This window comes from Mchenga conophoros, linkage group LG1, assembly GCF_057382185.1.
Source record: "Mchenga conophoros isolate Kocher_MC1m ecotype Shallow Benthic linkage group LG1, M_conophoros_male_GT1.1, whole genome shotgun sequence".
Classification (NCBI taxonomy): domain Eukaryota; kingdom Metazoa; phylum Chordata; class Actinopteri; order Cichliformes; family Cichlidae; genus Mchenga; species Mchenga conophoros.
In genome coordinates this window covers 22,953,181-22,968,491 of record NC_140526.1, presented here as the reverse complement: position 1 = coordinate 22,968,491, position 15,311 = coordinate 22,953,181, and the positions used below count along the sequence as shown (strand labels likewise).

Here is a 15,311-nt window from a genome sequence, read left to right as displayed (position 1 = left end):
CTTAGCCTGTGTGCACACACACTCTAGACAACATTCAAACCAGATAAAGGTGCACAAGCTAGATCTCTTAGTCCTACTCCAGCCTTGTACAGACAGATACAAAGAGGGGCATAGTCACACACCTGTGACCTCCCCTCCCACATGTGTGCACACATAAAAGCACCATCCCAAACAACACTAGTTGCTAATCATAGAACAAAGAGAGACTGCAGTCAGCAGGCTTTTCCAGTGATCAGCTATAGAAAGCAGCAGGGAGGGTCGGCAGGCAGCTTTGTTACACCAGGAAGAAGATACAGTTCAATTGCAGGTAGGGGATAAAAGTCAAACACATCAACAAAGCTCCATATGTCTGGCTGGCTGTCTGTTATTAGACCCCCATGCTATTCATGGCTTGTTGCAGCATGCCGACGGAAAAAGCTTTTTTTTTTTTTTTTAGTTTTAATAAAAAAAGAAACCTCAGTAAACATCTTTTCTCAGGTCGCAGCCACAAGAAAGTAGTAAACGTCTCTCCACTGAAAACTAGCCTTTCAGACGATATAAAGCACAGGTCTGCTTCATGAAGCCCCTCCTTGCAAGATAAAACGTAAGCCCCGGTGTCGAATAGTTGAACCACCTGCGAGTGTTTCTCTTAGTGTGACACCTCCATCTTCTAAACCGACAACAGAATAAAAAAGTATCACGTTAGACATTTGCCTCTGGTCATTTTCAGCCTCCCTCTCTCCTCTCAGCTCAGTTCAACCCTGCTGGCCTTTTCTACTCCACAGTCTGCAGGCAGACCTGCTGGCGGCCGGGTCAGAGCTGTTTGTAAAGAAGTGCAGCATCAAGCATTCTGTCTGACACGTCCCAGGCTGTGGGTCAGACTAACGCCCAGCCACACCGCAAAACAAGAGCCAGAGGAGGAGAGAAAACGGAGGATTTATGAAGGGAATCTGTGATCTCTGCACACAGAAATACATCAAGCATTCCACACGTGAAACTATTTCCCTAAACACGTGAACCCGCTTTCTCTTCTCTCTGTCCTCCTGGACATATTTATAGGGGTCAGCTCGGGTCTGAAAACATCCAAAAGAAGGGAAAACCTACAGCTTTCATCGCACGTCAACAAGCTCCACTCTTCGGAGATCAAAGCCATGCATAATGTGGGCTTTTTGCTGGGTTTTTTGTATTTGGGTGTGCATAAAATTGTCTTTGAATATAAAAGACTGTATGCAGAGATAAAATGTGCGAGTAAAGATATGTGTTTAATCAATGTGAGGAATTTAAGGATCCCCTCCAGTTATGATAATATGTTTTTCACAGAAAGTCTTAACTTTTAATTGACTTGTTAAATATTCTTAAAAGAAATCTACATCCTCTCCCTCTCTGAAAATAATATTTCAAGACACTAAATGGGTAGAAGATCATTCTTTTTTCCCTGTGAGGACTTTTCTCAGTGGACTTGGATTCATGTCTCCACACCATCCATCCATCCATATGATGTAGGACACGGGGTCCTACAGCATATCCCAGTTTTCATTCACTATTAGCCTTAGTATGACAGGTCAACAGTCTGTCATAGGGCTAATGCATCATCACACTTCCTTCTAAATGTGAGGCAGTTTTCACCTGTATTTTGGAGTCTTCTTGAAGAATCACATTGGGACATGTCCAGAGTTGTCCTCTCCCACATGTAGCACAATGCAGGAGACAGTCAGTGTCAGAAGCAATCTCACTGCTTGGTTTACCTGAGAGAGCTGCCTGAGCAGACAGTGCGAGGAGGCAGGATAGGCGCTCCCTCTGTGTGAACTCAGGAGCGTGGGTACACCATGGACAGATTACCAGTACATCGCTGGGCATTCCATTAAAACTTGTTTAACAAAATACAAAAAAATTAATAAATAAATAAAATTTGGGCAGGCCGGCACCTCCAAATATTTTTCTGTGTAACTAAATCTGAAATGCTGCAAAGCTGCAGGAATATCCCAACAAATGTTCCTAATAGCCCTCAAGCTTCATTTTTGATTAGTGATAAAATTATGAAACACGTTTATATCACCATCTGATTCAACACAGGACCAAAATAGCATGAAAAGCCCGCGCTGTGTTGGCGTGCACGTGTTGGTTCGGGAAGTGATGAGATCATGAGATACGGGACGTGTAGACAGAAAGAAAAGTACTCTTTGGCTCACATGGTTTAAAAACATGTGAGGTTCCCAGGTTACAGGTTACAGTTACAGTTGATATCGTATTTTTTTTTGGATTGAGCCTCTTAGTCAGAGCGAATTTCACAATTTCGGTCGTCTTTCTTAAGTTTTACAGCGTATCAGACCTACAATGTTCAAACTGGTGTGTATGGTTGCACCAATCTGACAAGCCAATACCATGATTTGCTTTTTAATTAATTTAATGAACCACATTTTATCTCCCAGCAGCAAAGGACTATGGTGGTGGGTGTTTTTTTTGTTTTGTTTTTGTTTTGAGTTTTTTTTTTTTTTGGATTAATCAATGCTGTCAATCATTTTGGCACAGGCTTTGTTGGAGACTATTTGTTCAAAATGTTGTAAAGAAAATTCCCTTGATCTAGTCTCCTCAAAGAACACAACAAGAGGCCGCAGTGGATACAATTAATACTGTCAGATCTCCCACTGAAATACAACCCCAACATTTATCTTTTTTTTCTTTCCACTTCACAGATGACTGCTTTGTCAGCCAGGCGTAGGACCATGCCAGTTTTTTCCAGCTTGGTTAATTGTGTGCTTTTTTTGGGACAACATGTAACAAAGAGACCTGAAGAAGCTCAGATCGTCCTGTTCATGGTGCTGAAAACAGAGAAACCCAAAAATATCAGCGATGCGAGCTAATGGAGGAGCGAGGTGAGGCAGAAAGCACGGACGCGCCCGGGCGAGTAACCGCAAAGGAATTAGATGAAGCTGACAACTTGAAATATTACAGTGTGTGTGTGTGTGTGTGTGTGTGTGTGTGTGTGTGTGTGTGTGTGTGTGTGTGTGTGTGAAATGGTGGCAAGGACACACTGTTCTCTTCACCATTATGGTGCTCACTGGTAGCACTGGAGTAGGGGGGAGAAGGCACTGGAGGGTCCTCAGAGTAATAAGTAGCACAAGGCTGAGTGCCTACTTACTTAATATGGAAAAGTCTGGAAGGAAAGTGAATTACAGCGGTTCAGCAACACCTCGGGATGGACTGTAAAACTACATGACATCATCACACCACACGCATGCATTAAACACGCGAGTGAGATCACCGCAGAGATGTTAGAAAACCACCGACGGCCAGAGTGAAAATGAAAGTAAGCACAAATCATATGATTGATCAGGGCCCATCTTGTTAGCTGATCAATATGAGATTTAAGACGAGGCGGATCAGCCACGAGTGGTCTGGTCTGAGTCAGAGCATGTGTGCTGACCACAGCCTCCATTTAATCTGAGCTGACACGATGAGTGGAGTGGCTGAGGAGCTAGGAGCAACTCAGACCCTGCAAATAATATATAAAAAAATAAAAAATACTGAGATCACAGTATCTTTTTTTTTTTTTTTTAAAAAGCAATGAATAAAACATTGAGACATTTATTTTAAAATCTTAATGAATTTGATTTCCCAGTTGCTGGAAGATGAAATTGCGATTGAAAATACAATTCAATCAATCAAACGTGTGCATGAGTAGCCACGTTGTCTGTCGACAGGCTGGAACTAATGGCTGCATGAGAACAGCAAAACAGAGCTTTATGGTCAACTCAACGCACTATTATACAATGCATACACTGATTGTGTGATTGTCTGTATATATTTGAGCCGGTATGGATACTTTTGACTACGTATTGGAAAAAATCCAAAATGAAATCTAAAATAAAAATAAAAGGACTCAGTTCTTGTTTTTTAGTCATTTAAATCACTGTACAGTGCTGTACAATAGGGGGGGGGGGGAGTGATCAAGCATAGTATTTCTGAAAAACCGTCCAACACTGGACAAATTTAGCTTGACAACGTTACCTCCTAAATCAGAGCAAGCTAATGGATCAGTCACATGAGCAAAGCTAGCAAAGGAATTTCCTTTTATCTAAAATCAAATAAATGTTGTTTTTTTTTAATCGGTTGCCTAGAGATTGCATCTAATTTTTATAAGTCTGCAACCAGCTGCAACTTTTGGCGACTAAATGGCAGCTCTCAGAGATTTTTTGGATCATTTCTGTCTAATTTATACATGCAGACAGATTTCCAACATGTTGCCATCATTCTGAATGAGTCTTTGTCAATGAGCACAACTCGAGGGGTCTCAACCCAACTGGCTGTTTGTATTCTGGTTAGATTTTTATGGAATAGGAAGGCTGCTGAGCACAAATGTAATAGTTAAATGTGACTTCTGTCTATGCAGACAGCAACTGATATGTGATTTTCAACAATTTGTCACAGTTAATTGCTGTCTTATTAGAAACAGATTGCATGTAATTGCCAACTTGACCCCATTAAATTGCAGACTGATAGCAGACTGACTCTGTCTTATGACAACATTTATCGCAGGTTTTAGCAACAGTGCCGGCATGCTTGCTGAAGTGAGATACCTTTATCTTATTAGATAAAACAGATATTGACAGTTTAACTTTGAGGACATAATTTGCAGTTGAAAAAGGTGATAAATTAGCACAAATATTCGGCACTCAACACAAAATTTTAAAAACCACAATAATATCGTATCCTGGGGTGTCTGGTGATTCCCACCTCTCCTGTAAAATCAATCAAAATTACACAAAGAAATCTTAAAAACCCCAAATTACGAAAACTTCTGATCACAGCCCTAAGTATCAGAGAAAGAGAAAAAAAGACTTTGAGTGGGTTTAGGCAAATTATCTGTAAACCTGCTCTACAACCTGTGATCCTTTTAAGAGTCATTTCATCCAGAATGTAATTCATTTTTTAAAGTTTGGAGGTTGTGTTTTACTAGTTCCAGTTTTACTTTGAAATCGCTCAGCTCCTCACATTTCAGGTAGTTTTACTTCTGGTCTTTGTTCAGGGTCCCTCCAGTTTTATACACCAGCTGCTGCTAATTATCCAATCAGTCATTCTGCTACGTATACCACCTGTTGTTTACTTTCCTCTTATCAGACTGTCTTTGAACTCCCAGGAATAATGTTTTCCTGTAATTTCTTCTTATTTCCTACTTTCTGGTTTCCGATCATCATCCTAGTGTTGAGTTTTCATCCGTTTTATGCCGCTTACCTGCTATCCTTGGCTTCTCCTGTCCAACTGCCTGTTTATGACTGCAGTCTGAGATTTTGCTTGTGTTTGGTGCCCTGCGGTTGTGTCCTCTTTTTCTGTGACTATTGCATTTGCGGCACTGAAAATTGCAGGATCACAGTCCTCTTTTACTCCATTTACACAATTCCTGGAGACGCTCCAAAAACATCTGAGTTCAAACCATCGCAAATAAAACTGCTAGAGATGAGTATTTCAAATATGTACATTTTATTTTTTATTTTTAAAGTGGGAAAATGTGTTTTACTACACTGAGTGAAGTGACGCATTAATATCTCCCTGTACGCTGATGAATCCAGGGAATGTGAATCAGGCATCATTGTGTATCGTGACACAAAACTTGATTGGGGAAGCAGTTGATGCACAAAAAAGCAACTAAATAACAGAAAACAAATCTTCTCTTTATAGTGCTGAACAAAAATATTCCATTTTATATTCATATTTAGTAGCACCCAAAACACAGATTCAAACAAGCAGGAAGTTACTCTGATGAAAGGCAAAGTGCAAAGAGTAGCACCAATAGGACGTAAGTTACTTTGCTGAAAAACGCCTGACTGTAGTTACACGCCCATTCACAAATTCTAAAGACCAATCACTCATGTAAGTGTGAGCTATTCACGTGCCGATTTATATATTTTGGAGTTTTATTGGACCTGAAACTATGACTCATGCAAACCCTTTTCTAAACACACGCACAAAGAAACCTTAGAAAGACACCAAACTCACTTGACACTGAGGTGAAAGTACTGATATTCACTTTAAAGGCAGAGAAAGGCTTACTGAGTGTAACATTTATACTTCTCTTCTCTGTCTGCTTTCATGATATGAGTCATGAGCCAAAAGCAAAGCATTATTAAATATGTCATCAGTATTCCTGACAACAGCCATGAGTTTGCATCAGACAGAAAGGCTTTTTGTCAAAATCATCACGATTTCCACAGCAACAATACTACAGACCTGTGTTTGTGTTTGTGCACGTGTGTTTGTGTCATGAAACCTGTTGCCAGGATACTGCTTAAGCTTAAAACGCCACTTAATTGATGTTGATTCACACTTGTGTGTAGTAAAAAAAAGAAAAAGAAAAGAAATAAGTGAAGAAATCAAAACAATTTTTGCACATTTGCCTTCATTTACTACTAGAACCCACTGGTCTCCTTCATAAGAAACAAACCATAGACAGCTACAGCCGATTATGATTAAATATGTCTCGATCAAAAACCATTCAAATAATATTATTTCCAAGTAAAGGTATAGAAGTACTCTATTATATATATATACACTAGTCTGTCTGTTTCCAAATTAAAGTATATTTGAATCATACTCTGCATTGAAGATGTCTCTTTTCGATGAAGTGAAAGCATTTTGGCCATGGAAGTGCTCAGACAGATGTGCTATATAGACCAAAGAAGCTACAAGAGGTCCTTGGCTAATGAAACCCATGCTCTGAAGCTCCTGTCACAGCTTTTGAGCATTTCACAGTAGAGTTTATGTATTATCCACGTCTTTTGTTTTTTTGGAAGAACAAAGTACTACATCCAGATGAGAGGTTGAAGTGCCGGCTGAATTTATAAGCTAAGGCTAGCGAGCTTGGTTAGCAAGTTTGCTAGCTTAAGTAGCATATGTGCTCAGTAACAGAAGTACTTCACTTCCTGGATGGTGTGTAGCACAAACTGAGCCACACTATTAGTCAGATCACTCCATTCAAAATGCTCCAGACAGCACAAACAGGCTGGACAGGGTTCAGCTCATTGACTCCAATTAGTCGAAGTGAACCTGGGCAAACAAGCTATCTGCAACAGCTCCCTGTGTCGGCACACCTGTCAATCATGGCAGGCCCTAAGCCTATCAATCCCACTATAGCCGTTATGAAAGGGTGAAACCATCTGTGGTTTTGTGTACTACGCTCCAAACATTTGCCATTTAATGAACATTGGTATCTATGATGACTGGTTTATCACATGTTGCCACACACATATTTCTCCAGAGTTTTCTGCCATATTTAACACGATGCAACCACTGGTTGCTAGGGAAAAAAATTTAGATTCCCCAGCTGGTTGACAGTGGTTTTCCGTAGATGACTGGCTGCCTCTGGATGAATCAGTTGCAAAGAAGGTGCTGGACCAAAAACCTCCTCTGCTCTGGTTGCTGGCACGGTTGTCAGTAGTTTTTCATATTTTTTTGCAAATACTTGCTCTCTACTACACCAGCAGTAGAAAAACTTGAAACAAATGCCACACACACTGGAAATGCAGAAGTTTTGACTTATGAAACAAGTTGTCTACAACATTGCCTTGAAAATGAACCTTATCCATTTCCAGTTTGTGGCACACATCACAGCTTCTGATTAGTCTGTAAGCCGGCGTGTAGCTCTTAAGTTTCCCAGCGAATGCTATCAACTTCCAGAAACCTCTCATGACTTTATTTTTCCTTTGCAAATAATGGTTGTAAGATGGTTGCAGACCAGTTTCTAGGCATGTGTGATTGGGACCTCATTCATTTGATCCTACATTGTCATTGGGATTGTCACACATCCAAAATGGTGAATAAGTTAACCTCAAATGGTTAGTGGTCATGTGTCTGCAAAACTTCAACTGACCCACTTTTAGAGCCAGCTTCAAGTAGCCACTGGAGGATGCCGCTTGATGCTACCACCCACCTACCAGTTAAAACTGGGTATTTTAATATGGGAATCTACTGGGACTGACTCACTGCTTGAGTCTCAAGTGAATACTAATTGGAGCCTACAGCTATACTACAGATGTATAGTAGGTGTACTTAGACACAGTTATGCTTTGAGCTAAATGCCGAAAGAATAAAAAATAACTCACAGACATACTCTCCTGTTTATTTGACTGTTTGCCACCATACTTTATTAAGCTTAGGGATATTTCACAGGACAAGGAACTATCCTCTATGCAATACAAGTTAGAGAACACACAAACCTGTGTTGGTGTTGTTTCTGGACCACCACAACTAAAGCTGGTCCAGATTCAAAATTTCAGGTGGCAAATCTCATTGTTGTCATGTAATAGTTTTGAGATGCAGAAATACCATCACACTACACGCCAAACACTAACCCTAACCCCAAAGCTATAGGTATAACTTTAACAACAGCCCCATAACCCTAACCACAATTACATCCTAATCCCCAAACCCAACTCTAATCGCCCTCTTTTGTTGGATCGTTTCCTCAGGTTTTTATCCACGTCCCAAAACTATGGCATCATAAAAATGTGATTGGTCACTTGCAATGTTAGACCTGGACCAACATACAGATAATCTGGGAACAACACCAACACGGGGATATCAAACACACCTCAGAGAACCAAAGAGAAAGAAAGACAGGACAACTTTTGTGTTGCCATATTTCATTCAACATGGGCTTTCTCTTTCCACACGTACAAAGAAAGAAAGTGCCTGCAACACAACAAGAACACTCAACAAACAGTGCCACACATTAACACACTTGAGCAGATTAGCGCAGAATTTGCTGACGGTCGGTGCTGAAAATGCAGCAGAAAGAGCTGCCGCACAACAAACACCAAGAATACCATTTAAAGCTGCCTTTGTTAAGGCCCAGTCTGTAGATCTGGTATGTTGGACTGTTACTTTTAAAAAGGCTCTAGCTGTACACAGAAGCAACATCCCTCTCCTTTAACACAACCAGGAAAGCGGGGGAGGGGAAAATAAAAGGAGTAAAATCCGTTTCCAGAGCTCAAGAGATGAGGAGAAGGAATATTCAGACCGAGAGAGTCTGAATTTGTAAACGATGCCTGCAATAACTCGCCGTGATGGATTTCAATATTCACGTAACTGCCTTTCTTCTTGAAAAAAAAAAAAGAGACAAGCAGTTTGTGTTTGTGTATTATGTGTCCGGGTGCTTGGATAAGTTCCAGGTTTAACTCGAGGAGATGCGAGATGGACGGGAATTTGTTCTGCATCTCAGCTGCTGACAGCTGCGGCTCGCTCTCTGGCTCGCTCGGCCATGTCGTCTCATTCATTAACCAAACCTGGCAGGGTGGTGTGAGTCGCAGCCAACAGGTAAACGCGCTGGGATTTCTGGCCTCGCGCAGAGCCTGCGGTGCTCGACGCTGCGGTGCTCGACGCTGCGGTGCTCGACGCTGCGGTGCTCGACGCTGCGGTGCTCGACGCTGCGGCCGAGAGTCCTCTTTTTGGTTGGGCTGTGGTTGGCTGTGAGAAAGTGCAAGATATTCGAAGGATTTATCTTTGTAGACCAGGCAAGTGTGTGTGTGTGTGTGTGTGTGTGTGTGTGTGTGTGTGTGTGTGTGTGTGTGTGTGTGTGTGTGTGCGTGTGTGTAAACTCTGAACATCAAAGCTGCAAAAAGAATATTTTTTCCAGAGTGCGGAAAATCAGGAGGGTCTGAGGGAGGTATGCAAAACATTGAGGTGGGATAAGCGTGTTAATGTTTCTGTGTGTGCGTCTTCATCTTTAGACATCTTTGTGAGGACAGAAAATTGGCATGCTATTATACTTGTGGGGACCAACAGTCACTTATGGGAACAAAATGCCTGTCTCCATGAGTTTGAAGGCACTTTTGAGACTCAAAATGTGGTTTTAGTGTCAGAGTTACAATTAGGTTATGGTTAGATTTAGGCTAAGTGTTAGGCATTCATTTTTGATGGTTAGGGTAAGCAGGCAGGGAAAGCATTATGTCAATGAGATGTCATCACTAAGATATGAAAACAAGTGTGTGTGTGTGTGTGTGTGTGTGTGTGTGTGTGTGTGTGTGTGTGTGTGTGTGTGTGTGTGTGGGAAGAGGAGGAGCGGCCTCAGCAGAGCACTGATTGGCCTGTGTAGGAAGTAAAGATTGTGCCTTTTCTTCTCGATGCAACCGTGATGAGATCGCACAACACAAGTCATCACACAGAGATCTGTAATGATGTCCCACAGTTACTGCACGCAGACACTCCCAGAGTACAAACACACGCACACACACACACACACACATATAAGTACATAGGCTGACTATTTGTTGCCACCTTCATCATTAGCTCAGTGGCTTCAAGGTTCAATACTAAGTAAATTACCTTGCCGTTAAGAAGCACAGCGTTATCATTTTACCCCCGGCGTCCGGGACGTGTGTCAGCAGCAGGCGAGGCTCGTGTAGTCGCTTTGACCGGGATACATATTTGTCTTCACACCATGAGGACTGCTAGCTGCTCAAAAACAACATTCACTCACATCGAGTGATGGAGACAGACACGTTCTGTATCAAAAATCAGATTCGCTCTACAAAGTCTTTAAAACTATACATGGTGAGCTTTTGTGTACAAACACACTCATCTTATTATTGAGTCAATTGACAGAACAGAGCTGCAAAAAGCTTCTTGTTCTACCCGATCAAGACGCTGCAGGTTCATCATCTCCTTGCAAAATGCAAATGTAGTTTCTTTAAATTGAACTCGCTCATTTTTCTTGCTGATATTATAATTTGGCATTTCAAGTCCTATTATGCACAAAGTGATGCTTTGCTGCACCTGTTTTCACTCTGGAAGTGGCGAAGGCTCCATCAGAAGCCAAGAAACCACGTTGACTCACAAGGTAGAGGAATATAGGATATTGCACAGAAATGACTGGTGTAAAATGTAATTTAACCAAACATCTGATATAAAAGCTATCATAAAAACAAATGAGAGAAAGCTTTAGTTTATCAAAAGTACTTCTAGCAAAAAACCACACACAGGCTGCTCTGCACATGTACACAACAGAGAGTCTCATTTATGACAAACCAGCAAGAGAGAACAAAGAAACAATGAAAACTTATAGCCAGCTGAGGACTAATAGTTCATAGTGTGTGGCATTGTGGCTTAACGTGTTACACGCTTCTGGGAGATCATACCCACTTGACCCAAGATACCGAGCACAGGAACAGGTGTTAAAGGCATCAGGTGACAAATTACACATCACTGAAACATCAAAATGATTTTGAAGCTGAAATAGCTGCAACATGTTCCTTTAAGACCAATTTGATGCGAGGCATCAGTGTGCTGAAAAACTGCTTTCTTTTTTGCAACATTTATCATGACCAAAAAGAAGAAAAGAAAAAAGCCTTGTGGAAATGTTTTAGTCATTCGGAGCATTTTATAGCTCTCGATATTTCAAAGAGTGACTTTCAATGTCTCATTGCCTGTGGGCAAATCACTGCCATCATTTGTCTCCAGATAGGCAGCTCAACTCAACCGCATTATCTCCGGTTTTGGCGCCACAGTGTCCGATGGTCTCTTTCTGCTGGTGAGCTATTTGTTTCCAGCACCTTTCTCAACCAAAGCATTTTCTCCAAACGTTACACACCATCCTTCCTCTGAAATGACCTGACAGAGGATTGATTTCAAGCCACAAGGTAGCTAACTGGGACATTTTACAAGGATATCTTAGGATTAGAAAGGCAAAATCTTTCTTCTGTGTGATTCGTTTATTTCATTTCCCCCTGAGATTATGTTACAGCTTTCACTGATGTTAATTGCAAACCTACTTTCGTGTAAAAGACAAACAGTGAAGCACTCTTGAGAACATGCTCGAGTTTGGAGCCATCGGTTACTAGGCAGGTTTTGTGGTTTTCCTGAAGACGGAAATACTTGTTTCTCATCTGCTTTTGCTTAGACTCATTTTCATGATTTATTTCATTATATTAAATTTTAAGGACTGGTTTTTTTTCTGCAAACTTGAGGCACGTGGGCTGGAAAACTTATGCACAGCTGAATCAAGGCACAAAAGATGCAGGTTTCAGATTTTCAACGTGCACCACAACAGGCTGGTAGACCTGTAACACGTTCTGCAGAAAAGTTGCCCAAGGCACTGATCAAGAAAGTGCGCTGACCTTTGAACTCTGATCCCTGCGGTTGCTTACTATTCCCCATACACTCCCACACACAGGCTCTGACGCATGCTATTTCTCAAACACACACACACACACAGGCAGATGGCCCTCATGCTGCACACCTCCCCTCACCCTTGTACTGTGTCCCACCGCCTCTATAATTAATGGAGCAAGCCCTGCTCGAGGTCTCTGGTAGGATAAAAAAAAAAAAAAAACAAGGAAGTGTGTGTTCATGAATATTTACAGAAAAAAGCATGAAAATTTCACACAGAAAGAAAAAAAAAAGATTATCCCAAAGTATCTTACTGTATCTTACTGTGCTGAAGGCTTTAAAATATCCTCATCTTTCTATGTGTGTGTGTGTGGTATCACTGGTTACCACAGAGGCTCTGTATCCTCAAAGCTAATTGCATAAGATTGGCTCTGTCCTCCAAAAATTCATTTAGAAGCTAATTTCTTTCTGTCATGGCCAAGTGATTTAGCTCTCTCCTTGAGACAAACCAGCTAGAGCCCTCTAAAATCCTTATGTTACAAAAAAATCAACTTAGTGTTCCCCAAATAGCCAATTTCCTCCACATGCTTTGGAAAATAAAATAAAGCCGATGATGTTCGTCTCCAATTAGACTGCAACACCTGAAGATAATTCAGATCCAGACTGATTCCTAATGCGTGTATTGTGCGAGTGTTTTACTCACTGAGAAGCCTGCCCAGAACGGACAGGAGTGCCGGACTCTGGGTGATGTGGTGAGAGCCAGAGCCGCGAAGCTCACAGCCAGGATGAGACTCCCGAGGACCATTTGAGAGACTCCCAGAGCCAGCATGATCCTCGTCCGGGTACGGTACTCCCTCAGCCGGGACAGACTGCGGGACAGCGACGCCGGGCTCAGAGACCCCGGGCCGCCTAAGCCACTGCTGCCGCCGCGGGGCAGCGCGTTCACCGGCATTGTGACGAAACGATGCGACCGAACCGGGTTACACAAATGCAGGTGTAGCAAATAAAGGTAACAACATCCGATCAGAAACAGAAGCCTCGCGTATTTGGCCCGCAGTGATCTGGCAAACGGCGTGAGTCGAAGTCAGAGTCCGATGTGGAAGATTTTCTCCATCACTTAAGATGCTCGGAGTCCCTCCAATTAGAGATGCTCTGCGGCTGATGGGAGGAGAAAGGTGAGCAAAGAGCGGGCTGGACGAGCCACCGGATGTTTACCAAAATACGCACAGATGTTCTGGACGTCTTCAAGTCGAAACACGGACAATAAACCTCCGGAGTTCCTCGCTGACTGCTCCAACAAGAGCCCATTCCTGAAAAGTCAAGACGCAAAGAGAGGAAAAAAGCCCCAAACGCTTCATCGTGCTGTCAGCCAGCCTTGCACCATTGTCAGGCTGTCATGCTCGCCTCTGCAGGCTCTCCAACAACTCAAAAGCGAGGGCTGAAGCCTGGATAAAGACGCGCGTGGACAAAAACACACACACACACACACACACACACACACACACACACACACACAATGAACCCACACTCCTCCTAAACGCACTAAAACGCCTAAACGTTTGAGCCCACGTTGATGGGTTTCTTTTTTTTTCTGGGTCTTTAAGTGTTTGAACACCCCCCTCTCAGGTCTGAGCGAGCGGCTTTTCTCTTCTTCGGTGTGAGAGGCACCAGCCGTGCTTTTCACAGACGACAGCAAATCTAACAGCCAGGACAGGAGATGCACACTGCGTATTGGAGATGTGCCACTCTGTGCGTGTACATGGCGGCGGGCTACACGGAGTGTGTTTTACTCTTGATGGTGAAGGAGGGGAGGAGGACTCCTGCGCTATCAGGAAACAATAAAGACTAAAAATATTAGTAATAATAAAGAAAATCTGCCCGTTATTTGTTACCCCTCCTGATGTGTAATTGGTTCATTAAAATAAATGAAAGAAACTGACATTTTAAGTCCACGTGTGTCTGGATTTCATGGCTTAAAGTGAGTGCGGATTAACCTTAGCTCCAGCAGCTCCATCGGGGCATCTAACATTGACTTTGTCCTGTCCTTCATCACGCAAGTAAAGCTTCACTACAGGGGAGCTCCGAGGAGTTAGACCTTCCAATTATCATCAGTAAAATATGTCACAGGTCTGAGTTTGCCATGCAAAACAAAGTCCGATACGAATACATATTAATTGTGATCACTAACATATCCAAACAAGATTTCTCAACTTGTGCTGGGACCTCACGGTTCATAGGGATTGATAGCAACCTGCATCCTGCAAGGCTCCAGCTCTGCAGATGTTGTATTAAACCGGTTTTTCAGGTGCTGCGTGGTTTTCTTCACGCATTTTATGAAAGATATTTCAAAGAAACCAAGCAAAAACCATTAAAGGCGCGTCAATACATGGAAAAATAATAATAATAAACGTTACTTCCACAGCTGAAAGATTAGCTCCGTCCTGCGGAAAAGACCCATTCACAGCTCACCAGCGCCACCAAGCGGTGAGCAGCGGTGATTTTTGTTTTTTATTTAAATCACAATATACTCTAATCTGTTTTTTTCCTTTTTAGTGTCATAGATGCTGCTTACTGCTTTCTGATTACTAAGTGCTACATTTATTTTTTATTAACCCTGAAACCTTTAAATAGTGTAAATATATTTTATAATCCATTCATGACTGTAAGTCCATGATAAAACGATGAAATCATATTTTATGTATCAGCTGCTGAAATAAAATATAGCCAAGCATTCATGTGGATAGTTCAAACAAAGCTACAGTTTATTAAACTGGTTATTTGAAAGATGTCCTCAACACAGTCTGAACTCTGTCAGGCAGCTTTCTTTTAATTTCTTTAAGTAGTCTTCAGGAATAGTTCGTCAGGCTTCATGAAGGACACTCAAAGCTCTTCTTTGGATGTTGGCTGTGTTTTGTTCTGTTTCCTGTTAAAATGATCTCACACTGCTTCAATAATGCTGAGGTCCCGCTCTGGGGAGGCCAATCCATGACTGACAGTGTCATGGTGTCGTTTTTCTGTCTTTCACTGCACTGGCAGAGTGTTTGGTATCGTTGTCATCAATCAGACACTTTTCCGATGGAATTGCATGGTGGGCCAAAATCTGACCTCTGACAAATCCAATGTAGACATTGAGTGTTGCACTTCTCTCCTGAACTCCTCTGTATATGTTGACCATAATTCTAACCACAAATTTCCAATTTGGATTCAATTTTCCATAAAACTTGTTGCAGTGG

General features: G+C 42.0%; 1 protein-coding gene across 3 annotated transcripts in view; it reads right to left on the bottom strand.

Moving 5' to 3' along the window:
- entrep2 (endosomal transmembrane epsin interactor 2) overlaps positions 1-13,974 on the bottom strand; it is a 111,801-nt gene extending 97,827 nt beyond the window's left edge. For all 3 annotated transcript variants that reach the window (XM_085270465.1, XM_085270474.1, XM_085270482.1), the window contains exon 1: positions 12,782-13,974. In XM_085270465.1, coding sequence (XP_085126591.1) covers positions 12,782-13,030 — 249 coding nt within the window. In that variant the 5' untranslated portion in view covers positions 13,031-13,974. The remainder of the gene's footprint in view (positions 1-12,781) is intronic.
- Between the last annotated feature and the right edge of the window lie 1,337 nt (positions 13,975-15,311).